This window comes from Vicia villosa, unplaced genomic scaffold (assembly GCF_029867415.1).
Source record: "Vicia villosa cultivar HV-30 ecotype Madison, WI unplaced genomic scaffold, Vvil1.0 ctg.003339F_1_1, whole genome shotgun sequence".
NCBI lineage: Eukaryota > Viridiplantae > Streptophyta > Magnoliopsida > Fabales > Fabaceae > Vicia > Vicia villosa.
In genome coordinates this window covers 202,381-223,542 of record NW_026706183.1, presented here as the reverse complement: position 1 = coordinate 223,542, position 21,162 = coordinate 202,381, and the positions used below count along the sequence as shown (strand labels likewise).

The 21,162-nt window shown below is 34.0% G+C and overlaps 1 protein-coding gene across 2 annotated transcripts; it reads right to left on the bottom strand.

Moving 5' to 3' along the window:
- Window positions 1–10,245: 10,245 nt before the first annotated feature.
- LOC131640861 (uncharacterized) lies at window positions 10,246–20,165 on the bottom strand. 2 transcript variants are annotated; one of them, XM_058911238.1, is made up of 20 exons: window positions 19,886–20,165; window positions 18,639–19,577; window positions 18,496–18,564; window positions 18,215–18,413; window positions 17,333–17,417; window positions 15,734–15,844; window positions 15,515–15,583; window positions 15,296–15,377; window positions 15,139–15,198; window positions 14,992–15,044; window positions 14,752–14,918; window positions 14,261–14,417; window positions 13,704–13,761; window positions 13,565–13,621; window positions 13,229–13,477; window positions 12,377–12,438; window positions 11,673–11,729; window positions 11,496–11,589; window positions 11,212–11,352; window positions 10,246–10,695 (listed from the first exon to the last, which is right to left on the bottom strand). In XM_058911238.1, exons 2-20 carry the CDS (start codon window positions 19,407–19,409, stop codon window positions 10,609–10,611), a joined length of 2,628 nt encoding a protein of 875 aa, XP_058767221.1. In that variant the 5' UTR covers window positions 19,410–19,577; window positions 19,886–20,165; the 3' UTR covers window positions 10,246–10,608. The 2 variants fall into 2 exon arrangements, with proteins under 2 accessions (XP_058767221.1, XP_058767220.1); XM_058911237.1 differs by having other exon boundaries at window positions 18,639–19,564.
- Window positions 20,166–21,162: the final 997 nt, after the last annotated feature.

The following is a 21,162-nucleotide window of genomic DNA, read 5'->3' as shown; positions in this document are numbered from 1 at the left end:
TTGAAAAATACCTTGGAATTTGGGGAAGTTGTTGAGAAGTGGAAATGGAGAGAAATGTATTGAGGAATACAGGAATACATTTGTGTTAGATGTGAAATGTGTTTTAGGGTTTGAAATTGAAATACGCGATCAAGTAGTGAGAGAGAGTGTGATGATGATATTGATGATGACAAGTGAAGTGGAGTGAAGTGAAGTGAAGTGAAGTGAGGTGAGGTGAGGTCGTGGGTTGCGTTGCTGTTTAAATGTTTAAGACAGTTCTAGATTCGATTTCCTCAAAAATGATTCTAATGGCAAACATAGATCAAAATAGTACATCAATTGTAAAATGTCAATCAAAATAGATTAACGCTATTCATACACCACTTTCTACACCAAATACTTAAACCCAACACTATTCACCGTATTTATACGGTGAATAGTGTTTTTTAAATAAAAATATATATTTTATGAACAATAAAATATCATTATAATAATAAATAATTTTTTATTTTTTTAAATTTGTGTCATTAACCAACTTTATAATTTCATTAACCAACAATTTACATTGCATTAACCAAATTTGGTGACTACTGTAAAGTACTGTTCATGGGTGTGCGAATAACATTATTCAAATTTGGTTAATGCAGTGTAAAAATTTGGTTAATACAATAATAAAGTTGGTTAATGCAACATCCAGGTATTAAAAATAATTTTTAGCAGTCACCAAACTTGGTTAATACAGTGTAAAAACTTGGTTAATATAGTAATGAAGTTGGTTAATGCAAAATCCAGGTATTAAAAATAATTTTTAGCAGTCATCAAACTTGGTTAATACAGTGTAAAAATTTGGTTAATGCAATATTGAACTTGGTTAATGCACGTTTGTACATGAACAGTGTCGTCCGTAATTTTAAAAATAAAAAATATTTTTTATAAATATTATTATTTTATTTTAAAACACTGTTCACCGTATAAATACGGTGAACAGTGTTTGGTGTAAGTATTGGGTGTAGGAATTGGGTGTAAGAGTAGCATTACTCATCAAAATAATCTTAATTAGGGTGGTAAAACGGAAGCCCGTCCCGCTTTAAGTCCATCCAAAAATGAGTGGAGCGGACAAATCCGTTATGTGAAATGGACATAAAAATCTTGTCCGTCCTGCCAAGATGGCGGGTTGACAAGCGGCGGACTTGTCAGTCTATTTTTTCAATTTTTTAGTATATTAATAATTTTTTTTACCTTTTAATCAAATTTTTCATTTATTTTTTAAAACAATTTTTCATAAAAGCGTCTTTTTAAACAATTTTACTTAATTTTCTTTACATATTTTACAATTAAATGTATAAAATAAAACTATCAAAAATTGAAATTACTATAATTAACTAAAAAATGACGGACTTAAGGCGAGATAGACTGACGAGCTAAGGTATCGCAAATCAACCACCTCTACCTTTTCTGTAAGGCATCGCAAATCCTGGAACGACAATTCCATTGCAACCATATTTGGTCCAGGTTCTAACGAGCTAAGGTGTTAGTGATACAAGCAAGTCTCAGAGTACAAGGTGCTAACAACTGTTGGATAATGTCTACAACATCACTCGACAACAAAGTACGCATGCACTCGAAGAAACGCTACAACACCTATAACCTTTCACAACACTCCATTTCGCGGAAACATTGTCCAAGATGTTGTGTCAAGAAGGACTCATTTTTCCGTCTAGGAACCAATTAGGGAGAAGAAAGACAAAGCTCCTAAGTCGAAAGATCAACATAAGAGCAGGAGGTAACAGACTCCTCCCCAAAGCCTTGGGGGAGACCGAAGCAGCTACGTTCCTTTCCCGGCTCTAGCAAAGAATCTATCGGGAAAGGTGCATCTAAAGCATCTATTATCTATTAGGATTTTTGTAAACAAGGTGACAAAATCCATGGAAAATCCACCCAAGTTGAGTGAATATGATAGAAAGGGATACCCTAACGAGCATGTGCATCTCGTCAACGACCGGCTAAATCACTCCAGTGTTGAAAATGCATCTAAGTGCAAATTATTTACATTAAATCTTGATCATACTAACAAGACTAAATAACTTGTCACACGAGAGCATTACATCCTGGATAGATTTTTATGAGCGGTTTTCTACACGCTTCAAAGCCAGAAAGAGGCGGCAAATGACGGAAGTTGCCCTAAGCGAGATCATCTAGGGAAAGAAGAAAAGCTTGCAATTGTACACAAATCGATTCGCCCAAGTTTTTGTCGAGTTCGGATGAGCCGAATAGGGTATTCAGTGTTGGATCTTTGAGGATGGCCTCCTGATGGACCATCCCTTCCAGTCGAAGATAGGGAGGAAGAAAGTGAAGACCATCCAAGAGATGTTGGCCATGGCTGAGTTTTACATGCTCTTAGAAGAGAAGTTGAATACGCATTTTGATAATCTCGTTTCCGTTGATGTCCCATCTAGTTTCTAGGACGGGAAAGAGTCTCATTGATGCCAAGATGAATCTGACTCAAGCATGCAAGGATTGTACAACAAGTACACCCCTCTAACCGTTTCTTAGGAAAATATCTACCAGGTCTGCGCCAACATCGAATTTAGTAAGGGAGGAGTCTGACATTCGTACCCCGTTAGGGAAACATCAAACACTGATAAATTAAAGTACTTTCACTTATATAAGAGTCATGTCCATAACACTGACGATTGTATCCAACTGAAGGGCACCATCGAAGGGAGAAATCGTGTAAAGGTGAATCCCCATTGAAGACTTTAGATTCTAGGACCAACAACGGAAGCAAAAGGAGGCCATCAAGGAAAAATGCACATAAGCCACCACCATTACAAGAGGAGAACATCAGGAAAATCTCCCCTCCAAGGGGACTATGAAAAGGAAAATCGTTAAGATGATGGCCATCCACAGAAAGGATACACACACATCGACAAAAACTCCTGATTGACCCATGTTGGGGTTCCAGTACTTGGAGAAGGTCGGAGGTATCCCTAACTAAATTTTCCCCTTGGTTATTAAAGCTCAAGTTAAGCAGTTTGATGTCTCCTCGTTCCTCATTGATATTGGCAACTCTTGTGATATTGTGTACTTATAGTTGTTCAAAAATATGGGTCTTGACATATGCATCATATGGGTGTATGAAGGCTCAGACCTTCAAGAATTCAATGGAAACCCACTTCTCCTTAAGGATATATGGAGTTGATGGTCTTTTTAGTTGATGGGAAAGAAATACGGAAAATCAATTCACAATTCCTTGTTTTTCCTTGCAAAAATGTTTATAAATGTATCTTAGGAAGACCTTTTGCAGCCACGCTGGACGCCGTAGCTTATCCGATGCATCGTAAACTTAAATACCACAACTTGTATGGGATCCATCCATCATCAATGCTAACCTAGAGGGAGCAAAAAGAATCTACCAAGGTCTCCAAAAAGATCAAGGACAAGACATGCCCATGGAGATAAATATTGCTTCCCTAACCGGATAACTCGGTAGGATGGACATCTGTCCTCCTAGAAGTGATTAGGACAACATAGGCGAACAAAATAAATAAGCGACGACTAGCCCTCCTGGTTATGCTTTCTTTGCCCCATTTATCTTAAAGATTGTGATTGTACTACCAACATCTTTATATACATGAATGTCTTACGATTATAAATGAAATACTGCATTTTTTGAAATATTTGTTTCTTTGTATTTGTGCATTGTGACGGCGAGTCCAGGGTACAGGCAAATAAATTGAGGCCTGATCCACCCAAAGTCAAGGATGATCTCAGAGACACTTTACACATCTGACTGCAACAATCAAAACCCTACAATACAAATCACACACAAATAAAATTGAGGGTGCTGTTGGAGACGCTTTGTACATCTGACTACAACAATTAATTCCCCACCTAAAGTTAGGGATTCTATCAGAGACTCTTTATATGTTTGTATACATCAATAAATTCCTCACCTAAAGTCAAGGGTGTTGCCAAAGATGCATTGCATATTCAACTACATCAATCAGTCCCCATAGGAAATAACAGTACATCCTCTTTGACAACTAGACACTCTAGAGGTCGTGATAGATTGACCACACGTCTTCCCTCTGGCCAGGTTTTCATCTGATGGGGGAAAGGGAACTGTCCTTTGACAAGGAACACCCTCATTGAATTCCAATTAAGTTCGAGGGAAGACCTCGTAATTTCGCATATGATATAGAGCTTTGCATTCAGGATCCTACAAATACACCTTAAATAGGTAAAAATGTATTTCATCATAAAAAAGAAAATATATGTATATGTGTTATTTCATTATACAGTACTTACAAACAATAAAGAATTAAAAAATAAAAGGGAGACCAATAAGATTACTTCCACAGAGAAATTATATCTTCATCTTTGAGCATTTGGTCCAGTCGAATTTGCTCCCTCGAGATAGTCAAATGACGGCGAAAATGATTCACCTACTACAAATCATTGTCAGACAAATGTGAAACTGCCTCTAGGGTAACACTAGTATAGTCACTGAGTTGTTAAATCAAAGAAGCGTTATCAAGGCGCAAAGACTCTAATTAAGTCCTTCTGGGTCATCAAAAGAGACGCCTGAGCAGATGACATATTACCTTGAACATAAGTCAAAGCTTGGTTATTCCTCACTACCGTCCTCAGTAGATGACATATTACCTCGAACATAAGTTAAATCCTGGTTCTTCCTTGAGGGTGGTGTTCTAATAACTCAACTAGATGATCTATGTCCCTAAAATTAGGTAGGTAAGTAAAATCGTGAGACTGGTCTTTGAGGAATGGTATTCCCAATAGTAGGTCGGAAGGTAAACCCTGAAAACCTAACCGTAAGGGGGGTAGTCTTGTAAGTCTCTGTGAGATGGGACTTAGGTGAATAACTATATGTTTGTTGTCTGTGATTTATAAATTGTAACTAACTCGGGTACTAATTCAACCATATGGAGCCTTAATTAGTTAGACACACTAAACTAAATCGGGATGGGTCGTAAATAGCGATGGAATGCCATGTACTAAATCCAAACCGAGCATAGTTGTAATTAGTTGTGTGACTAAGTACCTATCTGGAGAATTATAGATGATGTGAGTATATTACTTCTACTTAGGAGTCATAAAGATACATTCATACTAGTAAGAGTGCCGAAAAAGACGTGACTTAATTAATACACCAATTGGTTAAGTTGAATGTCGTGTGAATAAAACATAATGATGTGAGAAAACTATAGAATTGGTATTAGACTCTAGACTAGATTAATCTGGGTATAATGGCCATAAAGAATGGATAATTACACGTTTATCCCGTAAGTGTAACCATAAGCCTCAGTTGCTACAGATGGTATACATTGGTCGTAATTGACGATAATCATTATAGCATTCTCACATGATACAAGACTCGTTCTCTAGTACCTTTGGATTGTAGGATCCCGTAAAGATTAGTCAGTATGGTTGAGTGGGTGTTTAGAATTGATAAGAGAACCTTTTAGAGTCGACCAAACCCATAATATAGGGGAACTCACTGAGACATATATCTCACCCCCACTATTGTTGTTGTTTTTCAGGTAGTTATTTGCAGGTTAAAGGCAAGAGGAAGCTTGTTTGATGATGTTTCAAAGAATTTGTTGTCGTGATCTTCCACTGTGAATTATGTGCAATGAGGATATTGTACTTACATCTCAGTTTTTGTTGAGGCACTAATGTATGTCACATGTCATACATTGTATTATATCAGCATCAATTAATATTTCGTATAAATTATTTTCTAGATGTATATTATAAGGGATGTTACATATTCCATTCAACCAATATGGTAAGAGCATATTGTTAAGTTTGAAATAAAAACAAATATTTTCTCTCTTTTGTGTCAGTCTCCATCTCTATATCATTTATATTTTTACTAATAATGGGTGTTATATTATTGTAGGGTGTGACACTTATGAATGGATATCAAACCATGAGGTAAGTAATTTCCTTAATGGGTTTTGTATTATTGTAGAGTTTGGCTTGAGACAAAAAAAATGACATTTTTCTCCTGAGGCACTTCCATGCTTAAAAAGATTCTCAACTCCCATATTTAATGATACTGTGGGGAAAATAAATACTTAAAATGTTGATCTTGTATTGATCCTCATTATAGTTATACTAATGAGGGAATAACTTATTACATTTTTCTATTAACTTGTCTTGTCACTTCTTTTCTTATCCGCTTGGACCTTCATTCTTTCATATTTTGTTGTTTAAGTTAAAGTTATTTTGTGATTTTGTTCATAAATATTGTTAAGATATGATTGATAAATGTGTTATTTTTTATATTAATATTAGTTTATGATTTTGTACATAAATCTTGTTGTTTATGTTGCTTGTTCATAAATGATTTTGTTTAGTTTCATAAGTTTATGATTTAGTTTACATATTTTTTTGTTAAAGTGTGTTGATGTTTAAGTTAGGTATGTTGATAAATATTGTTGTTGAAGTATATTTGATAAATGTGTTGTTGTTTATGTTAAGGTTAGTTTATGATTCTGTACATAAAAGTTTTTGTTTGTAATGTTTGTTCATAAATGATTTTGTTTTGTTCATAAGTTTATGATTTAGTGTAATATCCAATATCCCTTTAAGTGCTCTAATTGTTGTTATTGGGGAGAAGCACTTAATGTCTTCAATTTTTCTGAAAAATTAACAGAACCTATCGATTGGTCCAACATGTTAATCGATTGACATCAACAACTTTAAGCCTTTTCATAGTTTTAGGATGGAACCAATCGATTGTTTTTGGAATCCTTTACATGACAATTGATTGGTTCATGCTTATTTCTAAAAAACACCACTACTCTTGTTAGTAAGAAAAGAAAAGAATAGACTGAGAAGAGAAGAAAAAGTGGAAAGAAGAGAAAGAAGAAGAGAAAAATCAAGGAAGAAGAAGAAGCTCATGAAGTCATCATCATCATCACCACCAAATCATCTCAATTTCTTCATCATGTTCATCTATAAAGGTGGGTTCCTAAATAGAATTAACTTTTGGGAGTAATTTACATGAAATAGGAAATTAGGGTTTATGTTTGTTTACTTAAATCATGAAGTTATTGCTAATACATGATGATCTTGTTGATATCCATACTTATGTGTGTTGTTCCATGGTTATTGCTATGATTAGGGTTATTGTGATAAGTTATGGTGTTATGTGGTGCTGATGTGAATTGTTGTATTATGCTTGGCTTCTTGAAGCTATGACTCATAATCACTTGAAGTTGTGTTGGTTTATGAATGGGAATGGTTTGGTGTTGTCAAAGTTGGAAAAATATGAGTTTAGAAGTGGTATTTTTGAGAAATAAGCATGAACCAATCGAATGTCATGCAGAGGATTCCAGAAATAATCAATTGGTTCCGTCCTGAAATTGTGAAAAGACTGAAATTTGTTGATGTCAATGGATTGACATGTTGGACCAATCAATTGGTCCTGCTAATTTTCAAAAAAAATTGAAGACAGTGAGTTTATGTCAATTGATTACTCCCTAAGAGCAATCGGTTGGTTGCTCTGTATTTTTCCCAAAACCACATGTTTGGTGTTTCTAAGCTATCTTCGTAGTCCTATAATTTATACCATGATGTATATGCATTAAATTAATAATAATCGATCAAATTCCAGGAGATCAATTGTGTTTTAACCTATAATCTCGATTAGGTTTAGACGATTAGTAAATGAGTTTTGTAGCTCTGTTTTGGGTGTGGTTAAAAGTGTTAGAAAGCTAACGTTGAGGGCTATAACATTGAAAAGTTTCTATACGTTTATTCAACTACACTTTAAACCGTGGACTCCGGTTAACCCCACCATATGAAGATCGGGCGTACACTTACTATGTGGTGTGTAAATGGAATAGGTTAGGTTGAAGCGGGTTGCGTGAAAGCTTTGCCTAAGAGTTATTTAACATATTATACTATGATGTGCGCCTTATGTATGATATTATGATGAGTAGGTTATGAATCATGCTATGATTTATTAGATGTGTTAATTGTGTAATAATATGATGAAAACCTTATCATGATTAGTGAGGGGAAGTTAGGAGTATAGCTAGGTGAATGACTTAGAAATATAACCTAGGTTGCAACACTCGAATGTAAGAGGTGCTTCGACATGCATTCTTGAGCGAGTATTTTCTAGAGATCGATCGTTCCATCTACAAAAAGCGTCGGATGGCATGGATGGTTAATGATGAATAAATTGTGAATTGAACTAGCTCGTACGAAAACATGATATATTGTAGTTGTGAGATGATAACATAGTAATTGAAATGGATAATGTGACCCATGTTCATAGTCCATGGATTTGGGTTGGCCGGGGAAAGTATCCAGTTGCTATAATCTCATGATGATTGATATAATATTATGGTGATGTGTGAAATATAATAGTGCATTCGAGAATAACCCCTATATGTGTCTGTCATAAGTTCGAGACTCATATAGAGTAGTAACTGGGAAAACAAATTATTGATTGGTGGATACCATGACCTGTGTCCAAGTCCGTAGATTTTGATTGATCGGGGAAAGTATTCCATACTATGGAAAGTCTGTGACCCGTGACCATAGTTCATGGAGTAGGATCGATCGAAGAAAATTATTCCTTGATTGTGCGGTCAATCGTGGCTCGTGTTCATAGTCCATGGATTTGAATCGATTGGGAAAGTTTTCTGAAGAAGCAGAAATATTTGACTCGTGTCCATAGTCCTAGACGTTGAGAAAAATACTTTGTTGTTGAATTCTCGAATTGTGATTTATTGAATTTTGTGAATAGTAAAGAGAAAACTTGACAACGAATTGTGAAGAGAATAAGATAATAGCAAGTTGAGAACTCAAAAGCTACTATTACATATCCCACATCTTTTATTTTAAACTTACAGAGTTTACTCTAACATTCAGTAAAGTCATTTAGTGGGTTGGATTAATATGCTAATAACATTGGCTGAAAGCCCAAGAATGTATTTTAATAATTGTATTAATTAATTTTAAGAAAAAAACTTAATAAAAATAATTAACTATTTATTAATTCTATAAAATGAAAATATCTCACTCATCAATGCCATATTATTAAAAGTACATTTTTTATCAAAATCTTCAATGACATGTATGCATAACTGGACGATGACCATCAAAATTTTAAGTGATATAAAATTGAGAGACCAAAAAAATTGATTTTTTAAAAGAAAGAATTAAAAATTAAAAAAATATTAAATTAAGGATAAAAATGTATTTAAGCCAAAATTATGAATCATTTAATATATTAGGTTAATAATAAATCAACTTAAGAAAATTTAGGAAAGTCAATTAATTTCAGTTTATCATTATAAAATAAAAAACATGTGTCTTTTTTCGAAACCTCTAAATATTGAAAATTTGGAGAATCATTCATCATCTATAATTAGAAAAACAAACAAGTTTGCCTAATTTTGATTCATTAACATATGTACATGATAATGAGAAAAAATTGAAAACATTTACTGATTAAAAATGTGGTTAACCCCTTTGATAAAAAAAAGGTTAATCTTTGTAATATTTGATTAATTATGCATTATTTTGTCAAATTTCAATTATTATTATCATTATTATTATTATTATTATTATTATTATTATTATTATTATTATTATTATTATTATTATTATTCAAACTATGACCTAGTTTCATTCCCAAATTAAACATTAGTTTAAAAACATAAAATTAGTAAATACAAGAGGTTGTAGCATTGAAGAAGACTTCTAAGTCTGATTCTCTTTAAGATCACATGTTTGAATCCTAACAAGTTTATACAAAAAACAAATGGATGTTTGAATTTGTCTCTAGATATGTCTAACTTTAGAGCAAAAAAATTGAGTTTTCAAAAAGTGAAAAATATTGTTTAACTCAAAAAAATACATACGATAGATTAAATTAATTTTGCAACTCAAAGAAATGAAGTATTATTTCAATACCTTGGAATAGGTAAAACATAAACATAACATTTGTACTTGAAGAAAATATGCTTAATTTTTAGTTACCTGTGGTTAACAATTGGAAAATAATTGATTAATTTTGAAAAACCATTTCATTAATTTTCTTAAAATGTAAGCACATGAAAACATACATTAACTTCATACTCAACATAGACTGTAAATGAAAATCTTTTAAGATGATTTGAATGCATTTGAAAATTGTCAAGTAAATGCTATAGCGCATGCTTTTGCTTTCCCACTTTAAATTTATACACTCAAAAAGAAAACTTACACACCCAAAAAGAGCCAAGAACCATAGTCATTTAATTCAACATTAAAATACCCGATCTTTGAAAAACAAAATTCAATACAAGAACTTTCCTATAGCAAACACATGCTAATATAAAAATTGGTCAGCATGCTCTCTCAAATCCTCTACTTCTATCATTTTAGGCTACGTTCTCCATTATCTAAGCTTACTCTTTTATCCTACATTGTACAAAAAGAAAGAGATATGGCTGGCTGCCACAACCACCCATACTCCAAAAAAATATTTAAAAATATAGGAAAAGAAAAAACAATAGAGCTAAGAGCAAGAACATAGCACTAATGTTACAGTGAGGAAAAAAATTGAACCAAAATTTAGTTACAACACCAGATAAAGCATCATTCTGTCACAAGCTGCACAGTCTTCTCCAGCACTGAAGTTTTGTTGAAGAGGGTGAGCTGCACCTCTCTAAGATATTTGGTTAACTGGCCAAAACAATCAAAATGTAACTGTTAATGCTTGCAATAGTTTCTTTGAATTCTGAACCTAGGTCACCATAAACATTCTACAAGTATGCCATTTCAGTAAATAGAACGAAGTAAAATAAACAGGTTGTACGATATCCTTCAAAAACATAAAAGAATTTCTCAAAACTAGCAAACCATTAAAGTACAAGAATTATAGGTGTATCAGAATATAGCCCATTAACAAAAGGGAGTCATAGTCCTAAGTTCCTAACCAATGCAAGAAAAACGACACCAGTATTCAGCATCAATTTATATTTGCTGTGACAAATTGTGGAACATACGTCCAGTCTCAAACTACAATTTGTAGCATTGAAAAAAAAAACATGGAAAAAGACATTGGGACGCAATAAATTGAAGACTGGTGCAATTCCATGCATAGCATCAATTGATTCACAAGTTTGGGTTCTTAGCAAATGGGCTCAAGATATCTACTTTACTTGGTTAACCAAAAAATATAAAAGATGTATTTTTTACCTGATCTTCACTCATCTTGTGAAAGCCTAATTTCTTAGTCCAAATTGACTCTGCATCCCCTGCAGCAGGGAGAACCAGCTTTTCTACATTTAGAGAAGACAACAACCTCTCTATGCAAGAGAACAGCACTTGAAAATAACCCTAAATGGAAAACCGCATGTTAATAGAGCTCATCCTTGGTAAAAAATATCTATCATATTTGGAAGACAGTGTGTTAATAGAATGCATCTATTAATCTACTTTTTCAATTTTGAGCCATTTGTGATTCACAAAAAATTGCTTACTTTTCCTTGATACTCTCTACTTGTAGCTACCAGGGGAAGCTCAGCAATATTGCGGCCAAAAATCCTGAGAAGCCCGGCAGATACTACAATAGAACTGCCAAGTATGATACATACAAAGTCAGTTAGGCCAAAATTAAGAACTATCAGGAAAATAAGAAAGCCGAGAAAGCCACATACTTCACAATTAAAACAATGCAATACATTCCCCCAAATTCTTGGCCAGAAATATTTCTCCTGCACAAAGTTCAAAATACGTTATAACACGTCAGAAAATATGGAATAGAATTGATGTATACTAACAGAACTTTGGGCTAGCAAACTGAACATAAGGCAGTCCTAATAAATTAAATACACATTGATTTTCAATAAATTTTCCTGTGTAGTAGTATTTCTTAACTAGTGTCTTAAGGCAATAGTTACCAACAACATCCATGAAAAATCATTTACAACCTCTTATTGAAAAAGGCATCATTGTTGACTCAACCAAAGAGACACTGTCAAGACTTGTCATACAAAATAAATTCAAATGCTAACAGAATAAATTTTTTAAATAAATTCTTGTGAATGATAGAGAAAAGGTGAAAATTAATTCTCCCTAACAATGTTCTGCCACAAAGGTAGGTCAGAGAGTCTATCGAATAGCTTTTCCATGACCAATTATTATGTAGGGGAGAGGGGGTAAGAGTGCCTATTTATTATAATTCATGTCAGCTTCAACAGTATGTTGCTGGTAATCTATAATCTAGAGTAAGTAATGCAAGACTTAATAATTCAAAATAAAATAGACAATCACTTGGAAACCGGAATTACAGGAAAAGAAGATTGTATAGATGAGGACCAACCACAGTCAACCAACATTAAAATAAATTTTAGTTGCTTACCCATAGACCATAACAGGAATCAGGTCACGGCCAGATATTGCGACAATAGGATCAAAACACTCCTGCCAAAGCATTAACAAATCGTGAACAAATGCGGTTACAATATATAGAACACTAGAAAGGAATTTACGAGAAGTAAATAATTCACAACAGTTAAAAATCTCGACCGAAAAAAAGTCCACAATTTAAACCTAAACAAGTGAGAGCAGTAACCCCCAAAAAAAATGAATACTCAATAGTCGCTGTTGCAAACCCGCCTTAACTGTGGTCTTATTGGGCAGCTTTCAATGGGTGTATGGTGGTGTGTTGATCCCACATTGGATGGTTTGTCATGTGTAAGAAGTATACCTTAATCTTTTGTTGGGCCACTGGTATTGTGCATGCTCCACGCCTATAACACTGTGTGTGAAAGGTGTGTTGAAAACAATGTGGTGTCATGGATCCAGAAATTTGTGGTTGGTTCAAATCCCACTATGCTATAATGTTATAATGCTGTTATAGCCGTTAGTTGACGACACTTGGCACTAAATTGCGTAACAAAGAACAATGGTGGTTTGTTCAAAAATTCCTCTACGCTATAGCCACTATTTGACAACACTTGTTGAAAAGCCACCTCATATTAAAATATGAGTATCTTTTAAAAGAAACCACTATTGCAAGTCAAAGTTTATAAAATAATATATTAAGGGACACCGAAATCTCAAAAGAGGGTCTTATAATAAAGGACGGAGAGAGTACCATGTAAGCAAAACCCAGAAAAACAGACTTTTTGAGACAAAAATATAAGAATAGCAACCACATTTACAGCAAAGAGTTAAAGTCATAAGTAAAAGAGAAGCAGTAAACACTCACTCGAAAAATTGCAGCAGCTCGAGAAAGTAACGGTAAATGCTCTGGATAACGACTTTTTCCACTTAAAATTCTCCACTGAATATCATTCATGAATCCATATGTACACAACCCCCTCTCCTTGTGCTTCCTGATTATTAGCTCAGACAAGGGTGTGGGTATAGTATCTGCTCCTGCAGAAACTGAAGTCTGTAGAGCCACATATATTCGACTGCAGTCATCACAACAAAACCACTTTTCTTTGGGAAGCTCCTGTAGTAAAAACAATGTGATGATAAAAAATGAAAAACAGAAAAGACAAGTATCACATAAATATTTTCTACAAGGATCTGTGCTTACTTCCAACTCACATAGCCCAATGTCCCGCAAGCAACCAACATGATACTCCTTCTCACACTGGACAACAACCAAAATATACTTACAGTTTGACAAAAGAAAGAAATAGTTAAATACAATTTTCATCAGGTAATGACCATACCTGATCACAAATTATTACTGTTCGGTCATCAAATTTATCAACACTGAAATCATTTTCCCTGTTGACCAATCAAATAAATTAATACAGCAATATATACAAAAATAAAGACTAATGCTGGATGGCAAATTTTGCAGATATAGCAGATTAAAGTTCCCGCACATTTCCAAAAAAAATTGGCGGAAGAATATGACAAAAAACTGATATGCACGTATGCAGTAACAGTCCAAGTAAGAAACCAAACTGAACTGATTTCAGCATAAAAGACAAATAAAAAATACCATTTCAAAATTCAACAGATTACTGCCACAAATCTTCACTAGTCTTACCATGAGAGTACCTTTTATGACATGCATTGCATTGAACTATTAAGGTTTTATGCTACTGAACCCTTGATTTCATGACTAACATCATGATCCACCAGGGTATTACCATAATACTAATTGAAAGTAAAATGACACATCCTTTCCCCCCAAGGAAAGGAAACTGCTTCCCCATACGGTTGTGAAAATGTGATTGCTTTGATATATTTTAAATAAACAAGCAATTGTATCGCCTACCTGCAAACAACACATCCACCCATTTCATATTCTGGTTCTTTATCAACTCGTGTCAACCGTATCATGATGGGTCTCACACCTCTTTCATCATCAGTATTATCTTTACAATTTAGACAATGCCAACCACTAGCGGGTACAGTGTGTAAACCCAAGCAGGCTGCAATTGAAATAGAAAGTACCATAATATTATAACATCTTGTTGTCGGTATCAACAAAATAAGGTAGCAAGAGACTGATATGCAAGCTATACCAGGTATGCAAAAAATGACATCTGTTATGTTATTATCTAATGAAGCATTGGATAACACATGACTTCTTTAAGTGGTATGAAAAAAAAAATCGAGAAACTGATATCATTGGAATATAAGAAAATGTTCATGATAACTTGATGTTAAATATATTATAATACGAAGATTTCTTGATAAGAAAAACAGTCAAATAAAAACAATATTAGCAGATTAATAATTTTTAAAATTTAAAAGGTAATCCACCTGCATGAAAGGCCCTAGGACATCCATTGCAAAGAATCAAATCTCCTCCATCTCCACATATTGCACACATATCGTCACTATCTCCCGTAGTAAGGTTTTGACCATTTGCCAAAGAGAGAGCTATATCGTGAAGCGTTAATCCGTTGGAAGTATATATGTGGCGATAACTGCAAAAGGATAAAAGTCATTTTGAGATGAAGAAAAATAGACATGTCAATTTAGTTATTTCAGTCTACTCACGGTTGACGTCTAGCAGCCATTCCAGCATGGGCTTCAAACTGTGAAGGGCTTATCTGTTTAACAATGAACAAAAAACATAATGCTTATCATACCATTTGCACTTGTATAAAAATAAGGTAGTTGGTGCCAATAGGTATAAGACAATACCTCTATATCACAACAACTGCATACTATACCACTTCCTTGTTTGTAACCTCCAAGTAATCTCTGAAACGCACATCAGTCAAGTCATATTTTAAAAAATAAAAAATCAAGTGCAGATCAACCTATAAACACAAAATATTAAGAGAAAATATCAAGACACCTGTCCTTTGACGTAGTAGGCCAACTCAGCACCATCTGGTAGGCCATTAGGCAGAAAAAGTAACCTGTGTAAATCATTATCCCTGAAAAAAGAAAATTCAATTCAAATTTCAAACTACTTTAGCAAAGATATTTCAATCCACACGGAGATGCTAGAGAAAGAGAAAAAAAAACACATCAGAAGAATCCTCAACTGGAAAAAATACAAAACAAAATGTACCTTTTCTTAGTGCAACCATCAGTACTTCTCTTCTGCAGTATACCTGAGGGATAAGTGTAGGTGCTTGGCCTGCAGAAAAAGGGTTTGTTGTGAATATACTAGAAGAAATGGACAACAACTTAATTGAACGGACAACCTTCTACATATGCAGGTAGCCCAAGCACATGCTTAACAAACAAGTATGAAGTACTAGCAACTAAACAAAGAGGGAGAACACACTTCTTCACCACGCGTTTCCACTCATCAGATGTCTGGTTCACATACATGTGCTGTTCAAAATGATTCCGTACACGCGAAGAAAAGAAAGGGCTTTCACTTTCTGTAGATTGACTGCAACATCAGAATAAAATAGGTCAGAAGTCGTGTCATCTCTTTTTCGTTTAATAGTCAGGTAAATTTTATTAACATAAGAGAAAAGTTAGTAACGTATAAATTTGATAGAATAAGACAGAATCCAGAGTTTTCTGAGATGCTAGAAGTAAAAGCACAAATACTAATTAATTTCAATTTAGCAAAAATTAAGTCTTCAATCCTCAAAGCACTGGCAACTGAAAACCTTAAGACTAATTATGTAAGCAAATAATTCTGGAAGTTAGGCTTTTTGCTCAAAGCACAAGCAGATACACCATTTCACACGACTTAGTGCAGTCACCTAAAGGCATCACAGAAACAGCCTCTGGTTTAACTCTTTCCTAAGGGGGTCCGTGGAGCGTAGAAATCACTTAAGTGGTTAAAATTCAACACATTGACATTTGTCATAAAGTTTTGTTACTGTTTAAAAAATATTGACAGCAAAAACTACTTCTGATGATGAAGGTTACCTACATCTAAATGAATTGGCCACTAACCCTAAACTATATTAATCACAGACTTATAATCCTAATTAAATAAGAAAACTATTTATAATACCTAAAAGTGAAGCACAACTTAAATTAGAAAACAAATCATGAAACATAACAAAAAAGAAACAGTCATAATCATAATACTTACAACCAAGTATCATGAGATATCTACTACCCCCACAAAGCTAAAGCTCACTAAGCATTAAGCTTGTTAGCTGTTACAATTTCCAAACACTTAAAAAGGGAAATATAATATGGGATTCATTAAACATGACTTGGAAAGGCAAATGGTGGAGGCGTAGGAGAACTAAAACTAAGGCAGATGATATGTGACTGATTATTAATGGAAATTTCCAGGCAACAAAAGCTAAGACTTTTCGATATCCGCCAAAAACAAAATATGGAAGATTTAAACCATGGAAAAATTTAGGAAACCTAAATGAATTTGTAAAGAATGAAAACGAGATTTGAAAATTAGGTTGGTGTGCCCCATAGGCAAGGATTTGAGTCACAATGGGAGGTTGGTATCAGTTACAAATAATTCATAACTAATATATACTTCTTCCATCTCACAATAAATGTTACATTTAGAAATATTTGTTTGACTCTTTATTTGTCATTTTGGCATATCATCAATGAGACATTGGTTACCTTTTTCACTAATACCCTTATTTATGGTATCTCAATCCACCTAACGACACCACTAACTACTTTATTAAAAGGGTCGTTTGGTGAATGTCATTATATCATAGAAATTAATACACTCAGTGATTTTTTTAAGAAGTGTACATAACCTTAAACAACACATAATATCTTAATATGACATGGAAAGAGTAATAACTGAGGTCAAGCTGAACCTGCGAGTATAAAGTCCAAACTAAACTTAGATGGCAGAGGTCAAACATTGTTCGGTTTAAGGTACAGCCTGAATATTATGAGATATTATTTTTTTACTTTTGGGTTTATTCAGGTTTACCTGTTGTTTGAATGAGGCATGCCAGTAAACTTTGTATTGTAATTTTTATGAGTTGGAACCTTTCTGTTGCTTTCTAGAAGACTTTCTGCAGAACTCGTGGAAAAAATATAAACATATGTAAGAAATATGCAAAAGAAACACCTCTAACTATTTGATAAGTAGTCTGCATCCAGTATGACTAATATTATAGTAAACAACATGCACAGGCTACTCTATGTTTTATATTTCTATTCCTTGCATTCGTGGATACTGTGCAATGATAATTCTTAGATATAAAATCATTCAAAAGCTTTCACCTAGCAACATAAACTTTTGGAATATGTTGGAGATTGACAACAATACTCTCCTTGATGATAGATCAGATGACTATCACGTTTGAGAGTGGGTTTATTTATTTGAGTTTTTAAAAAGAAAAATGATTTGTACTTTGACAAAGCAACTTTTTAAAAATAAATAGAATGCTTCTTTAAACTAGAGGGAAAAAACAACTCATAATTAATTTGAGAAGCTACTTCTATAAATATTGAGTATTAATTTCAAGGAGAGTTTAATATTGCAGGTAGCTTTTCTGCCTTACACTTACAATAGGCTTACTCTTCAAAAGTGCACTATACAGACACGCACTTAGATTACATAAAACAATAATTGGTTCAAACTTAGTATTCAGATAGTTGAGCATTAGTTTCAAATCAGGACTTATGTAAAATGTTTTAAAGCTAGATAGTTGAGCATTAGTTTCAAATCAAGACTTACCTAAAATGACGTAAACCTTTCAAGACTACCAATAACATGCCCCCCTTTTAAGACATCTGATTTGAGCAACATGAACCTAAAACCTATAGGCCCCATAATGCAATAATAAACTAAAGAAATAATTGTCACCTTTCCAAACCTGGAAGGTTTCCTCGTTGATAGATGAACCGGCCACATTCTTTATAATCTCATCTGGCATGCTGTTTGGAGCAGTTTTTATTTCATGTATAATGCTATAAATTGGTTTTCCATTTTCTAGGAATATGTGATTATTTGGATGTCTAGTCTTAGCACCAGCATGCTGCTCGAACTCATAGGCACTGAGCACCTGAGAAAACATTGACATTAGCTGTCTGGTAAATACAGAGAAAAAAGTCCAATAATGAAGCAAAATAAGTCATATATCTTACTCTGGAGTAACTGCACATTGAACAGCCACACAAATACCCACCGCTACCGATAATCCCTTCTAGCTCAACCTGGCAACAATTTCAAAATATAAGAAACCTAGCAGAAGTGTTGAAAACACAGACTATGATAATTTGTGCTTTACCTTTCCAGGGTTGTAAATATATTTCACTGCAGCTCCATCAAGGATACCAGTTGATAAGAGCTTTTTGACATTTGTAGGGAAGCAGTTAGGAACTACTTTCTTTGACATTTTCAATTCCATATTGCCAGAATATGATTCCAAATATCCATCAGGAACATATTGCATGCCATATGAGGTCTCTAACAAGCCACTATTATAATCATCCTTTGCCAAATATTCATCATCCCCGTGATAGCCATTGCCATATCCATCAGTATAGCCCGCAGGTGTTTGACAATCATAGTCCTCCTTCTTTTTACTGAACTTAAAAGTAATTTTCCTAATTCCAGTTGAACTAACATGCTTAGGAATTTCCATCACAACACGGGACATCACTGCATCCTTACTACTAGTGCTTTTATCATACAGAGAAGTATTATTGTTATTATCATGATTCCTATCAACGGCCTCATCACTAAGAGTATCATGAGAACTAGAATTCTCCAAACAAGTAGACGTTAATTCACCGCATTCTGCATGGTTGATGTTTTCCGTTTCCGTGGGTTGGCTACTAATATCATGAAAGGTTAGCGCGTGTTCCGTTGCAGAAACATTGGGATTCGAAACTTCAGAACGCACTTCGTCATTAGAAACCTCTTTTGCTTGTTTTTTATTCGGAGAAACATTTGGTGGTTCAGTATCAGCAACACGTTTCAGTTCCGACTTCGGAACCTCAATATTTTCCGTTCTTCCATCTTCCAATGCTTGCAAACAAACAGCTTCTTCTCCCATCAAAATCAACGAACAAAGCCTCTGAGAATTCAAACCACACAATAACTACCAGAAAAGCAAAGCCACCCACACAGCATCCACGAATTAACCAATGCTAGACTTGAATTTGAATTTTCCAAAGAGTTTCACTCAAAATTCATATCCAATCAACACTCCTGAACATGAAATCTAAATTAGAAAAAGTTTTTGATCAATTAGAACCAAAAACACCGGGAAAAAAAACACAGAAATAGAAATGGAAATAAAAACAAACAAAACAAACAATAATCAATCCACCTGTACAATAGAAGTTCCTAAATGAACGTTTGAATTGAAAAAATAACCGCCTAACCGTTTAATTCAATCAATTTGGAGATAGAAAAAAATATACAGACCAGAATTATTACAAAACTAGACCAAAAACAAAAAAAAATAATCGAAAAACTCAAATCCAAACATGTTTAATCGATGAAATTGAAAGAGAAATGAGAGAAAACCTGAAAGCGATATGAATCGAGAAATTTAGTAACAGATCTGAAATTGGTGAAGAACACTGAACTCTGCAGTGAAGGAGAGAGATTGGAAAGTGTTAGGGTTTGGTTTTGGATGAAAGGTAAGGAGAGAAAAGTGAGAGTGCGGGAACAAACTGAAGCGAAAAGCTTGGTTCGTGGTTGAGATTTCAACTTTATATATGGGATTAGAAAGAAGAGAGCGAAGAGGCGATTGAGTTTAGTAAAAAAAAAAGAAACTGTCTCAAAAATAAAATTAAATTGAAATTAAAGTGTCATAAATGAAAAATGTCGTCACGAATCACGATTCACGAACTTTTGGAAGGGACGAGAAGTGAGATGGATAAAGAAATGGGACCCACTAGAAAGTGGACCAATAGCGTTCCGCCACGTGAGACGACTTGTGGGATCTAACGGCCGCCATCGTCAGCCGTTTTTTTATGATGAAGTATTGTGCAAGTTAACACGTGTAAGGTTTATTATTATACTACTGTGTGTACAGTATGTTTTGAATCGGGTTAACACTATCATATGGGTCCCCTACCATATTAGTATGGATTGGGCTTAGTTTCCATTTGGGGAGTGGGCTAGTCGAAAGTGGGCTAATAAGGCAATTTCTTTCCGGAATTTATTTATACACCATTTAATTTTCTTAGGAATTTTTGGTGAAATTCTCGTTTTAATCTCTGAATTCGGATATATATATCTGAACGTATTATATTTTATTTTGTTAAGGATATTTTTGGATATGCATCTCTGAAACATCTTTTTGGTCAAAATCATGGGTGTTTTCGAAAATGCATCTTCGAATAATTTCATTTTTTTAAGTTTTGGGACTTTTCGGAGATGCGTCTCCCATAAGAATATATACAATAAATCAACGACATAAATCCTTCATTTTGTTCTTTTACAAAGTCAAACACCCAAGCACCCCAAAACTCTACAATCTCTACTTTAAAAACTCATTTCTACTCATTTTAACACATTTCAACAACTCTCAAAGCTCTAAATTTAAGTAAGTTTCTCTGAATCATTTGAACTATTTTGTATGTGTATAATAAGTTGTTTAGAATCGTTTAAATTAAATAGGTTGAAGTATAACTGGTAAAATGTGGCTATTTTGGTGTAAAAGTTGCATCTTTGAGGGATTTAGGTTGAAGGTCCAAAATGACAATCGCATATGTTTTCGAAAGTGCATTACCAAAAACACCTTTGAGGAGTTTCGGAGATGAACTTCCAAAATTATGCATGAGTTTTTTTTTTCA